The sequence below is a fragment of the Podarcis pityusensis genome (assembly GCF_964106645.2).
Source record: "Podarcis pityusensis genome assembly, chromosome: 3".
Lineage (NCBI taxonomy): Eukaryota > Metazoa > Chordata > Lepidosauria > Squamata > Lacertidae > Podarcis > Podarcis pityusensis.
The window spans coordinates 66183948-66198508 of NC_138026.1; the positions used below are offsets into that span (position 1 = coordinate 66183948).

General features: G+C 41.5%; 1 protein-coding gene across 8 annotated transcripts in view; it reads left to right on the plus strand.

Moving 5' to 3' along the window:
* The window catches only part of LOC308473089 (pleckstrin homology domain-containing family G member 1-like), a 103742-nt gene that overhangs the window by 57881 nt on the left and 31300 nt on the right, over positions 1–14561 (plus strand). For 4 of the 8 annotated variants that reach the window (XM_080998351.1, XM_080998348.1, XM_080998352.1 and 1 more), the window contains one exon: positions 5293–5831. In XM_080998351.1, the coding sequence (XP_080854477.1) occupies positions 5293–5831 (539 nt within the window). Of the gene's footprint in view, positions 1–47; positions 65–496; positions 601–1836; positions 1859–5292; positions 5832–14561 lie in introns of those variants that run through there. The other 4 variants (XM_080998349.1, XM_080998350.1, XM_080998355.1 and 1 more) reach the window with 3 other exon arrangements.

Here is a 14561-nt window from a genome sequence, read left to right on the forward strand (position 1 = left end):
CCTGAGCGAGGTGATTTGGGGGAACTGCCGGAGTTGGAGAATGCATTTATCTTCTATTACACAGGTAGGTTGCAAGTTGTGCGAGGGAGCGTAAGGGAGAGAGGGGGGAGCTTGTCCGTTCACTGCGTAAGGATCATTGAAGACATTCCACAGTGGTGAGATACCGTCGCAGAGGACTTTCCTTTGGAACAGTGCTTGGGGACTCAAACATGTTGTATGCTATGACAGAAGACTGTGTGATAGAGCCAGGTAGCTTATTTGAGCTTGGGAAACAAAAGGCAAACTGGTGGGCAAGTTTGTAGTTTCCTATGGGCATTTGGGGGCATTTGAAAGGAGCCCATCACTGGCTGCAGGTTTTGCACTTCTTGAATAGGCTGTTGAATATTTCTGTAGTGTGCTGAATTTGCTTTGTATGCTGTAATGAATACAGTTTTAGTGGCCCTGCTTGAAACTGTTGAAGATTATTGTGGTTTGTTTGTTTTTTATTACATTGCAGCTAAGCTGTCCATGCTGCCTATGCAAAGTGGTGTTTGATGTCATCTATGTTCAGGACAGAGTGCCGTATCTGTGTGGGAAGTTTCTGTGACAGTAACAGCACCTGTGAGTGTGTGTGCACTGTAAGGTGATCAAGCTCTGAAGCATGTCGTCCTTAGCTTTCAAATAAAATTTGATCACAACTTTTTACAAGCAACCTTTTTTACTCTTGTGTTGTGCAGCAGCATGACCTTAATTGCTTAAAAGCTCCCTAATTAAATTATTAAGAATGGAAATAGCTCAGATTAACATTTGATTTCATGTGCAATGAATGATAATTATTTAGTGGTGTAATGCTGATTATGTGGATAATAATTTTAAAATTAAGTGTTTCAGGGAGGCAACAGCATGAATCGTGTGCTTTAATGTGGGATGCAGATGTTCGCATGTAGTTTCAGCAATTAGTATAAGGAATGCAAATGGGTGTGAAGTTTCAAATGTGGCACTGCTAGATTTATCAAGCTACATTATTTTGACCTTTGAAATTGTCAGAAATAAGAGTGCTTTCAGTGATTGCTGTAAGCATAACCATTGAAAGCATCAGCATCTCCTAAAATGCATAATGAATGGCAAAAACCTGAATGTGGCATGCTTGATATCAAAACCTCATGTAAGTTAATATTAGACTATTAACCATGGGAAACTTATTTTTTCATATTTGATCTTGTAACATACAGTTTCTAGTACTAAAGTTACCTGTGAGTGCATTTCCCAGCCTGATATTGTATCACTGTCTCTCTAGTTCACTCTGTGCATTTGTTTGTGTTTAAAGTGTCTTGTTGGCATATCAGCGGTATGTGCCTTCACAGGCAGTAGGCCAGACAGGGTGGGGAGCTTAACTACATTTGTGGAAAGGTATGGGCAAGAAAGGGATCATGTTGCTGAAACACATTTATCTGTGAGTGTTGATAAACATGCAATTAGCCCTCTTTCCATTGCTTAGCTTGCACAAACCAAACCAAAGCCCTGTCAGTTGTAGATCTATGAAAGCATATAGAGCTGGCATTCTTCCCCACCCCCCACCCCCAGTGCACAATAAAAGGGTGAAAATGGATTTAATGTTTGATAAAAACCTGTTGCCCAAAATGCAGTCATCTTGTTACCCACCTCCACTCCAGTATAATTTTGCCAGATTTACCCTAATACTTCCTTGCCTCGGCTGCCAGTGATATGGAGCAGGGTGGCAGAATTTGGGGAAATGAAATGTTAAGCCTAACCAAATCTTATAAAGTAGGACAAATTGCTTGACACAGACAGCCATTTTCTGCAACAACCACATGTCAAGCACCTTGGGTATTTCCACTGAAGTATGCTTTCTGCAGAGGTATATACCACAGGATTACCATATTTAAAGAGATCTCATAGATCATAAAATGCAGCATCCTGTTCTTTTGGTCTAACGTTTATTAGAATTCTAGATCTCCTTAAAGACCCACATATATTTATAATCGTAACTTTATTTTTTGTAACAAGTGTTTCCTCTATGCATTACCATTCAGCAGCAGACCTGGATATCCACCTGAACTAAAAATTTCAGTGTCACTTACTGCTTTCCTTGGGCCAGGTCTCCTCTACTTACAGGCCTCTAAGATAGGACAAAAGAAAGGACCATTGCAGTATGCAGAAGGCCCCAGCCTAAATCCCCAGCCTCTCCAGTTAAATGGTTGGGTTGCAGGTGATGGACTTCTGCCTGTGGCATTGGAAAGATGCTGCCAATCACAACACTGAGATACTTGACTAAATGGTCTGGCCTGGCGTAAGCAAGTTTCCTTTGCTACTATGACCTTGAGAATCATCTTTTCCAGCCCCCTGCAATGCAGGAATCTCAACTGGATCATGCATGACCGATGGCCACCCAACCTCTGCTTAAAAACTCCTAGGAAGGAGAGTCAACACCTCTCATTGGAGTCTGTTGAACATCTCTTGCTGTCAGAAAGTTCTTCCTGGTGTTTAGTCGGAATCTCATTTCTTGTAACTTGAATCCATTGATTCAGGACCTACCCTCCAGAGCTTGCTCCATCCTCTATGTGACAGCACTTTAGATATTTAAAGATGGCTATCATATTTTCTCCCAGTCTCCTCTTTTCCAGGCTAAACATACCCTAATCCCTCAGCTGTTCCTCATAAGGCTTGGTTTCCAGCCTCTTTATCATCTTGGTTGCCCTGCTCTGCACACATTCCAGCTTGTCAATATCCTTAAATTGTGGTGCCCAGAACTGGACACAGTACTCCAGGTGTGGCCTGACGAAGGCAAAATAGAGCGGTATTATTGCTTCCCTTGATTGGAACACAATATTTCTGTTGATGCAGCCTAGAATAGCTTTCCCCCACTGCTGCATCGCACTGGTGCGATATTAAGCTTGTGGTCTACTAAGACCCCTAGATCCTGTTCACATGTACTACTGGCAAGCCATGTGTCCCCCATTATATTTGTGCAGCCTAAGAGTAGAACCTTACATTTGTCCTTATTGAAATTCATTTTGTTAGTTTTGACCCAGTTCTCCAATCTGTTAAGGTCATCTTTAATGCAGCATCGGTTACCCCTCCCAGTTTGGTGTCATCTGCAAGTTTGATGGACATCTCCTCAATACCTGTTAGTTTTAAATTTTTCAGACACAGCTTTGTAATATTCAGATCCCATGAATTTGGCTGCAGAGCTTTCATGCTCTTAAACCAGTGATAGGGAACCTGTGGCTATCCAGATGTTGCAATATAGTACACCTTCCACCATCCTTGACCATTTGCCATGCTAGCTGATGAGACCTGGAGTCCAGCAACACCTGCAGGTCTCAGGTTCTCCATTCCTGTCCTAAACCCTGGGTCAAGGTCCTCTAACTTGAAGGCTTTTAAGAGCAGAGCACATTACAACTTAATTAAAGCTAAGTGGTTGTAAAAACGATCAAGATCTCACATTGCACAATATCTTCCTTTTTGCTTGTATTGCCTTAAATGTGGCCCCTCCTGAGGATTCTTTGCTTCTTTTTCTATAGTTTATATTACTGAACTGTGCGGTGTTGACAAAGTAAACATGACTTACTAGTTCATTCAGGTTATCTGTAAGTGAGACAGCGTATCAGTGAAACAGGAAGAAGGACTACAAAGTGATTGAAAGAAACAGGAACTCTTTCTGCCTCAGCTAAGGCAGCTAATCAGGTGTCCTTTGTCACAGATTTTAAGTTATACGTCTTTGTGATAAATTAACGGAAGACATTCCCAGTTATCTTATTTATTCAGGTTTCAAGCCAGTCTAAATCTGCAGTGTATTTTTATTCTGGTTTTAGTGGTGTTTTTAATGCTGATAACACACATACATATTTCTTTATCAGAAACCAAGGAAAATCACTCCTTTTTCAATGAAGCTGCATATACTAATTTTTGTAATAATTTTAGTTGCTAATCACAAAAAACATTATATTTGTATTATTTCTTGGGCACAGAGAGAGAGAGAGAGAGAGAGAGAGAGAGAGAGAGAGAGAGAGCTGTGCAAGAGTGCAATGGTGAGGCTTAATGGAGCATCATAGCCACAGCCATCCTTCCACAGCTTCACTGCTAGCACCAGCCAGGGCAGAGTGTGGAGAACAGAGACTGCTCTGCTGCTCCAGCTCCCAGTCTAGTGCACCAAAGGGACTCAGATCAATTCTGTTGCTTGATGGCATATGGGCAGATCCTGTGCTGGCTCATCCCTTCTCTGAAAACACTTCATTTCGGTGGTAGTGTCTTCCCAATTCCTCCAAACCCACTCCAGCATGGTGGATCAGGGTTTTTGCTTACTCGGTTGCAGTAAAAAATGAGAAAGTGTTGTCCACACCTTAAAGTCTTCACAAATTTATTATTTAAGTACATATATTCTTCTTCTTCTTCTCCCTCCCCTTTTAAATTAAAGTATGAAAACCTAATGAATTTGTAATGTCTCTGTGAACAGGCTAAGCAATTACTTACACATGTAAAGTAGAAGATATGTCCAGTAAATAGTATGCCAAGAGATCTTCAGCTATCTAATTTGAGTGTTCCTTCTCCAAACAAGAGGGGTGGAATATAATCTCATCCCCATAATATATAAAGATAAAACTTAAATCTGAAAGCTCTCCTGTCCGCATACAGTATCAAGAAGGAAAGAGAGAGGAAAAGAGTACAGTGGAAAACATACAAAGAAATTCTACAAACCAGTTTACAACTGTTACTAGCCCACCAAATGTTTCACTAGCTTTTTTGCCAACTTATTGAAGCTTTCCTTACCTGTAAGGCAGTGGTGTCCTTTTTTCAAAGAGGGCCAGATTTGATGAAGTGAAGGCCCGTGAGGGCTGACCAAAGGGTCGACCAAAGTTGTTAACCCTTTTTTTAGGATTGAGGTTGTTGTTGAGTTTTTATTAGGACTGAAATTGTTGAGCTTTTTTTTAGGGTTGAAGTTTTTAGTATTTTACCCCAGGAAATAAACTGCCAGACTGCCACAGGGGCCTGATTAAACCCGACTAGCGGGCCGCATTCGGCTTCTGAAACGAAATTTGGACATGCCTGCTGTAAGGTATGCTTTCTCAGTACAAGTAATCAGTCAAATGGCTGTTTATATAGGCCTCAAGGAAGTGTCTAGGGAGAAACTCTAGGGAAGCTGGTTTATTACAGTAAATTGGGACTGTGAGTGATGATTTCAAATAGCTGTCAAAGGTAAGCAGGTTGGACGTCTCCCTTTTTGGGGAGGAGACTCAATGATAATGACGCTTTATTTAACAAAGGCATTGTTTCTTTTTCCTCCCCTTAAAGATGGCTACCATTTGCCTCTTGCCGTGCTGCCTCCTGTGATGGTAGGCACGACCCCCAAGACAACAGGGGAGAGCCTGCACAGAGAAGACGGACACTTCCACTATTGTGGGATTAAGACCATGGAACTGTCAGACAGTGACCGTCCTGTCAGCTTCAGCTCCACCTCATCTTCTGCATCCTCCAGGGATAGCCACTGTTCCTTTGGCAGCAGAACAACGCTAGTTTCAAACAATCACCTGGGCTTATTCAACCAGGATAAGGAAGCAGGGGCCATAAAGCTAGAGCTGAGCCCGGCCCAGCGATTTTCCAGCAAGGAGCTGAGAAAAAACAACCCTCCAAAGGAGCAGACCTCTGACGGAAGTCTTGGGAGAAGGCCAAGTATGCCACGGAGAGCTGACTCTAAGGAAAGTAGCAGAAACTGTGTCATGTCCTTGATCGCTGAGCCTCCAAGCCCAAAGCTCCTGTACGTTGACAGAGTGGTCCAAGAAATCCTGGAGACAGAGAGGACATATGTGCAGGATTTAAAAAGTATTATGAAGGTAAGTGGATCACTCTTAAACCCTAATGGGATGGACAATGTGCAAAATAAATCCACTTGCAAACAATACCAAGAGCATGTGGCTTTATTGCAAGTCTTGCACTGAATTGGTATGTTGTGGTGGGCAGCTCAGTCAGCTTTCTGTGGGTGAATAAATGCTCTTGTCAGTTATGATATTGGGACAGCAGCATAATTCTATTTGTAGAGGCGTCTTCCTGGACAGGCAATATGAATTGCTGGTAGTAGCTCCTGTAGTAGGGTTTTACAAAACCATTCATTGTTTGCTAGATATTTTCTAGCATTGACTGTATCATGTTTTCAAAATCTCTTGAATAGTTTTGCCCTCAACTCATTTCTCTTTGTCATCAGGGTTTATAAACTGCTCCTGTTCCAATGTTCATAGAATCTCTCATGAATCTCTACGGTTTCTCTAAAATGGTACTTGGTATTCAGAGCTGTTTTTTTCTACCATCACCCCCAGCAAAGTTGCTGGGATGTGCGCGCACACCATGTTTTCCTTATTATGTGGAGCTAGTGAAAGGTGCTCCTACTTTTAGGTGCAGCAGTGGGCCTCCAGCCACAAGGATATCATAAACCTTGAGTGGCCAAGGGAGATGGAACTCCACCAGTGACTGGAAACTTCCTGCCTCTGCTGAGTATTAATACCACACGTATCATATCCAGTTCTCTCTATGATCAAACAAATGTGGAATTTGAATGTTCTTTTTGGTATAATGTGGAATTCTTGAATGTGTGACCAGCTCTTCCAAATGTTCCCATATCCATGCTCCTAGGTGAACTATTTTTTATTTATTGCTTTGTCAGTTATGATTCTTTGGCCTCCTGTCCAGTGCAGACACAAATCATAGAGACAAACACATAATCTGGAAATCTTATAATGTGTAGCTTCGGGCAATTCTCTCTGTTAAGTACATCACTAATCCGGAAAAGAAAATACTAGTCTGATGATGGCACAAAAAAGCAGACAGCAAGGCAAAAAAGATTATCAAGGTTTGATATACAAAGGCATATTTTCTTTAAAAAAAATTAATCCCCAGAAACAAGTCTTTTCCTGCACAGTTGCATTAGGTTCTTTAACTGCTGGTTTATAGTAAAAACCATCTATATGGAAGGCATTTTAAAGGTTCTTAAACAAGAATGAAATAAAACTGCTAAAGCAAGCAATTCTTATGTCCAACATACTTGTCCTGCATAGATCTGAATAGGGTTTAGAAATTTCAATACAGCTGCTAACCCAGTTTTCAATTCTTCTTATTTTCACAATAAAAACAGTGTTTACTAACTTATAGAGCATAAAATAACTGCCAGTTGGAAACATGAGCACATGTTAAGAGATATCATTGGTGACCTCCAGTGCTGGATATTGGAGATTATTTTTTTTTAAAATAATGCTATATTTGATTTAAGCTGCAATCTTACATTTCCTTCCCGAGTAGCCTTGGGAAGGGGTACAATGCTTCTCTGCCAGTGGAGAGGGAGGCTCACAGGCACTGCTATTGCTGGAAGATGCCGCTTTATCCAAATTATGGGAAATTCTGCTGGTTTTGATGCCCTTCTGGCAGTGTTGCAGCATGCAGGAGACAAAACATCCTGCAGCAGCTCATCAAGGCTTAGTGCAGCTTAGACATGTTTGAATTACAGGGGGTCTGTATGCTTCAGGGCTCACAATTTGGCTTTGCTCTCTCCTTCCCACTCTAACCTTTCAGTCCCCCTTCTGTCTCTTTTTAAACAGTGGGGAGGCTGCAAAAGGAAAGAGGCACGTGAAGCTTGAATGGGTGACCTTCTGTGTCCTAAACCATATCACCAATTCCTCCCACAATTTTAGTGCTTCCTGCTAAGATTAATTTATGTGATGGTAGATGCATTTCTTGCTAGCTGTCTACTCAGTAGTGACTCTCAATTCACTCTAAAACTATATTTTCTTGAGATTCTAATGAAAGGTAGGAACATATTTGGCATAAAGGAAGAGTCATAATTTTAGACCTGGTTTATTATAGATTTCCATGAGAATTAAAAATACCTTTTGGTGGTATCCTTTTTCTGCCTCTTCTTATTTTTGAGGAGTAGTTAAGAATTGGAGTAGCAATAAGCAGGCTCAGATAGAGACTGAGAAGAACATAGTGTCTCAGGCTTTTGTACATGTGCTGAGATTTTTGAAACGTTCCTCAGTTACTGATGTTGAAGACACCACGTGGCTTTTAAAAGGCCATGTCTGAAAAAAACATTGCACTGACTGTTCTTGCTTTCTAGCTGTTAGCTGAGCCCCTGCTGAGCAGTTTTAGTAAATGTGGCATGTGGGTAGTGCTTTACATAGTTGCCAGTATTAATGGCGGTTTCACTACACGATTCCTCTCATCTTGGGGCTTCTTTCCCTCTGACTTCCTAAAAGAGTACAACTCTGCTCCCTTTTTTTGTATGCTGCCTCATATTTGGGGTCAATTATCCTTCTTAGGAATTTACTTTGTCCATGCAGCATGCTTTATCCCAGAAAGTAGTCTCTACATCAAGCAAAAATGCAGAGCAGTGTCTGCCCTGTGGCAATCGGCTTGACTTTGTCAGAAGCAGCTAAAATGTTAGAGGCTTTACCTTCGCTTTGGCCTCCTGGGAAGGCAGTCATGAACATGCTTAGCTGTATGACAAGTGGTATAATCATCTAGTAGCTAATTAGAAGTAAGATGGCATTCTCCGTGGTGTGATTAAAGTATTTCATATCACCTGGAAAAGGAAGGACTGCTATTGTGGCCACAGAATCCTGTCTCCCAGCTCACATTTTCTCTTTGAATGTATACGCAGCTCGAAAGACTAGGTGCACACTTGAATAATTATGCCCTTCGAAGCCACAGGCCCATTACAACATATGCAGAGGTAGGCATTACTGTTTTTCGAGGGCAGTTGAGCCTTAAAAAATATTTGCTGACAAGGTTGTATGAAATCTGTAGGACAGAGAAGCAAACACAGATTGATAGGTATATCCTCTAGCAGTGCTAGACTCAGGTGTTTCATTTGCCCTGTGCTCCATGAATTGTGTGGTGTTGTTTTTAAGACAGCTTAGAAAAATTAAGACAAACCCCATTCATTCTTAACCGAGATTTTGAACTGTTTCAAAACCTGGTTTCAAAATTTGGTGAGCTCACAGCTTAGGGGTGGCTAATCTTAGAAGCTGCTGGCAGCTCCCTTTGTTCCTAACCATCCTGGCTGGGGCTGATGGGAGCTGGATCCCAGCAACATTTGGGAGAGCCCCAGGTTAGCAATTTCTGCTATAGTCCTATTCAAGCATTAAAGGGGTGCTATGATGAGGGAGAGAGTGAATGTACTCATTGGTGCCCGACACTGAGGTGTCCCTGCCACCCAACCAAGCCAACTTCCACATGTTAGAGGGTGAGGGTCTTCAGTAAGGACCCTGCTATACTCATCCTTGCTTGTGCAGGGCTTTAAATACAGCAGGCTCCCCACATGACACCCTCTGCAATGCAGAGTAGCAGTGACTGAATGGGGCATAACCTGCTAGTGCAGGAGTGAGGAGACGCCAGCCTGACAGTCAACCTTGGCCTACCATGTTGTTTCCGCACAGTGATGTCAGCCAATGGGCAGGAGAACAGAGTTTAATCCTACATTGGCTGTATGCCCTTGAAGTGTTAGTGATGATTAACATTGATGACCATATGATTCTTAGACATCATACAAGTTGGGTTCCAATGAAATGTTACTGCTCAGTCTTCTTCTGTAGCTGTGATTAGGTTGCTGGTCTGGGCAGAGGATGCACTTGGAGCTTTGCACCAGGTCAAGCACCACTGGGAAGGAGATGGCTGCATCATTCCAGATCTTCGGTGTTTTTCTGTTTCTGCCTTGGTTGGCAGAAACTCAGCAAAACTGGATCTTTCTGTCTCTCTCTCTCTCTCTTCCTCTCTCTCTCTCTCTCTCTCTCTCACACACACACACACACCCCGGATGTACACCAATAGTCAAAAGTAACTATGCCAGTTTCTTAATCCTGATCATTGGAGAATATTTCAAAGTTGCCTGTAATAGCTCAAAGCTGATTTCAACAGCTGGGTGGGATGCCACAACACAAATTGGTATGTAATTCTTCAGTAATATAAATGAATGCTCTACAGATCCTCCCTTAATCTTTTTTTATACACCTTCTGAGTGGAAAAGACAGTTTGCTGGCACTCCTAACTGTATTGAGCTATAGAATTGCCCCAGAAGATTAACACTGTTGTACTTGCTGCTCTTGTTAGCAATGAATGGATCACTCAACCAAACGGTTGGTTGGCTGACTAGCAAGCACTATTGTGTATGCAAATCTAAATAGATAAAAAAAGGGTGAGAGTTAATCTGTTTCAGCTTTTGGAAATCTCTGGTTCTTTTATTAGGAAGGAAGGGAAGAGAATGTTAAATGCAATATACAGGACAACTGGTTAGCCGCCGAGCCCGCCCGCCCCGAAATTATTCCTTAACAAAACTAAATGATGCTGCTGCTTTAGAGAAACATAAATAAACAGAGTGTAAGTTTGGTAGCAATAGCGTTCTAATGATTTTATCTTATTGTAAGCAGGTTGCTGCTTGTATAATTGTGAACTAGCCATTTTGCACAACTGTTTTCTTCTTGATAAGCCTGTGCAGGATGTCCCTAGAAGGGTCTAGAATACATCATGGAGACCTGCTTATGAATTACCATTGCAAAATACAAAATCTGACTTCCAACATGTATTGCTCTTGGTTAGTGTAGCGTCCCAGCTTGCCATGGACTGAGGTTCACCCACATGAGGATACCTTGGCAGGAATGATTTCCAAAGAGTAACCCCATGGGTTAAATTCAAGAGATCTTATCCTTTTCCCCACATATAATTCCTGGGGTATCTGACATTGTAATGGTTACGTTTTGAACCTTTCAAGTGGATAGGGAAGTCTGGACTGGGTCAAGAAGCATGGTTTTTCTTCTCTGTAGGAAGTAAACTATGGTTTAATAGATTTTATAGATGGGATAGCATAGTTTTGCAACATGCAGATCTATATTTCTTGTTAGAGTAACATGTAATAATAAGGCCAATCACAAGTGTGACATTAAGGGTTGTTGTGTATTATAGATGAATTGGTTTTGTGGATTCCCATCACCTCCTTAAATTTACTAAATCACCTTGGAAAGTAGATAGAAGCGATTCAGTATTGTTCTTTTTTTTTATGATTGAAAGGGTCATTAATACAGTCGTACCTTGTTTTGCGACCGGAATCCATTCCGGAGCTCCAGCCGCTAGCCGAAGAGGACGCAGGGGAAAGCGCCATGTCTGCGCACAGTATTCTAGGTGTGGTCTGACCAAGGCAGAATATAGTGTTACTATTACTTCCCTTGACCTGGACACTGTACATCTATTGATGCAGCCTAGAATAGCATTAAGTAGCTTTTGTTTGCTGCTGCAACACACTGTTGATGCATTTTAAACTTGTGGTCAAATAAGACCCCTAGATCCTTTTCACATGTAAAGTGGATCCATTCCCAGAGGCCCGTCTGTAACGTGAAAAGCCCACAACTCGAAGCGCCACGTCTGCACAGGCGTGTGGTGCAATTTGGCGCTTCTGTGCATGCGCGAACAGCGAAACCCGGAAGTAACCCGTTCCAGTACTTCTGGGTTGCTGTGGGACGCGAGACGCAAACACGCAACCTGAAGCAGACGCAACCTGAGGTATGACTGTACTACTGACAAGCCAGGTGTCCCCCATCTTATATTTGTGCAGCTGGTTCCTCCTGCCTTTGTGTAGAAACTTACATTTGTCCCTATTGAAATTCAATTTGTTAGTTTGGTTATTTCAAGTGTATTTGATCTGAACCCGATTAAGCTGTCCTGATCATGGCTATTGATTTATATTGGTGTGACTGCACAACCGTTTCAAAAATATCTGTAGTGATAAGCATTATTTTAAGGTTTTTTAAAGCAAATATAGCCTAGGATAACACTTAATTTGCAAGTATGTGTTGCTTCAGTTCTCTGCCTCCTGACATTAGCATCTCACTAGGAAATGGTCTGTTTTTGCTCTTATAACATGCTTTATTTAAATTTGAAACTTAAAAATACTGAGGAAAGAGGCTAGCTGTATAGAAACAAAGCCTGATCTTTTGTAACTCTGCATATTTTTTCATAGAGCTGGGAAAAGGCTTTTAATCTATAGTCTTCCAAAAATGCTTAAACCAAGCCCATTATTGGACTATTTTATATATACATAAATATTGAAAAACAAAGAATTGTTTTTGTTTCCATGTCTGAGAAAGTGATCAAAATTGCCCATCTATTGCCTCTTGCTAAACCTGTTTCTCAATTCAGGTAAGCACTGTTTATATAGCAAGTGATAAATGTGTTAATAATCTAGTTAATTCCCATATTCTGTTTCTGTGGCTGAAGTGTCTTTGTTGATACAGCTTTGTTGATGTGCGAGACACAGTAATCTTTTAACAGGCTTTCTTCTCAGTGCTATGAATAGTAAATGATCTGATGTCCTCACTATTACATGGCTGAGAAAATAGCATGGGAAAGCCACAGTCCTTTTCTCACATTGATTTTTTGTGTGTATGCCTTATATTATGCTTCCCCACAGTGTATGCCCAAACCTTTCCTACATCTGGGGCTTACACCTATGAACTCAGACATTCCCATGTTTATCATGCTGCTTGGGCTATAGAACAGAGGTCCCTAACCTTTTGATGCCCAGGGAGCATATTTGACAATCTAAGAAACTAAGAAATACCCATTTCAAAACTAGCGATGCTAAGACACTCCCCCTCACACACAGAAAAAAGGGCAAAACACCTATGCTTCCCCCCCAAAAATAAATAAAACACAAAAAAGATAACATTTCTCCTTTTTCTTCTCCAGAAACAGCAGTGAATGTTTTGCTGGAATTTCAGGGAGACAATAAGACTTGGCTCTGATAGCTTTAATAAAGATTCATAGACCATTTCATTATGACGGTTGCCAGCTATGCGATTAGGGAGTTTCCAGCCTTTTTATTATGGCTTCATATGCTTGCAGCTGCTGTGACATTGTTTGCCGCTGTAGTTTTGTTTGACCTTAAAGGGTCAAAGAATTCTTAAACAGAAAAAAACCCAGAATCTTTGTTGCATAGCTTTGATCATTTTCCTTCAGAGACTCACTGAGAGATCAAGTTTATTTCTAAATGACATTTCTGTTTCCAGGTTGAGTTTGCAGAGCTATTAAATGACCAGGCATAACATGATGCAACGATGCATCTCTGGGGACTGGGTTGTTGTTGTTTTGGTTCCATCTGCTGTATTACACTTCATGATCATGAGAAAGTTGACTTGTTCCTTCTCTTGTCACACTCTTATCACAACCCTCACAACCTACTGCCTGCTAAGAGTTTTCCAACAACTTTTTTCCAGCCCCTGCCAGCTGAAAAAGTGGTTATGACTTGTAGACCTTTCCATGCACATTGCTCACCACCTCTGCATTATATACTCCTTAAGTGCTTTTGCTTGGCTGGAATTTGTCCATGAACTCTGATGAACTGTTTGCTTACTTGGATAGAGAATGGAGAGGGGTGGGTGGGTAGAAACTAGCCTACTATACGAAGGAAACGTTTACATTAATTACTCTGCCATTTGCCTCTGCCCTGGACCTGCCTACCGCTGACATGTGACCTTCAGCAAGTTGTCCAGAAGGGAATATCATCATCAAACCTTTATTGGCATCACAAACAAACATTCAAAATATACAGGCCAGTGCGATCTCGTCACCATTTCAACAGTACAGTCATTTGCCAAAGGGAAGAAGAGGCGAGCAGTCTATTTCATCTTTGTGGGTCTCCAGCAAGGGCAGGATCCTGTAGTGTACTTGGGCGACAGAAAATCAAATAGAGTAACTTAGCTACTCTCTTGGTGAGCTCCTGGTCTCTCCCCTGTAATAAGAAGCATATAAACTCTGTCTCTGGTTTCCATGTTGGAATACATAGATGGTCTAAAAATTGTTGGCAGAGATATCATACATTTAACATTTAAGGGCCATGTGAGCTAGAGTTTCTACCAGGTGGGCATCACATGGGCAGATCCTATTTCCTTCTGCCATACCTGCAAACCTACCCCAAAGGAGGTTAGAAGGATTAGAATTGAACCTAACCAGCGAAAAAGCCCAGAAGGGACTATGGCCCTTGGGCTAAATAAGTTTTTCCTGCCAATAGGGTATAAGTTGCATCTCTCTGCAAAGCACACAGATGTGTGGACCTGTGCACAGGTGTACTATGCAATCCTGTTCCCCAGAAGTACCTGAAAGATGCACAGGGAACCCTTCTAATCAGCTGTTTGGTAGGGAAACATCCAAAGGGCCTCACAAGTAGCTCTGTATCGTGTGAGGTGAACTGCAGACTGAGGAAAGAGGATATTGAAGTTCTGTTAAAAGAAATAACACACTCTCCTTTAACCCTGTTGATGCAGTTATTTATTTTTTTACCCATTTCCTGCCCAGTGTTTATTGTGCAATGTAAAGCTTTTATAGTTCTCTGAAGATTATTTTGTAGTGTTATATGGTGACATTATCTTGTGGCTAGTCAGATGCCAGAAGTCTGGGGGGCAGGAATCAGAATTTAGGTAGACTAGTTCAGTAATTTCACTTACAAATACTTGTCCAAAACTATTGATGGTTGTGCCAAATATCCAACAGATAATTTGACTAGCCTGCTTATAAAGCAATCATCAGGTACT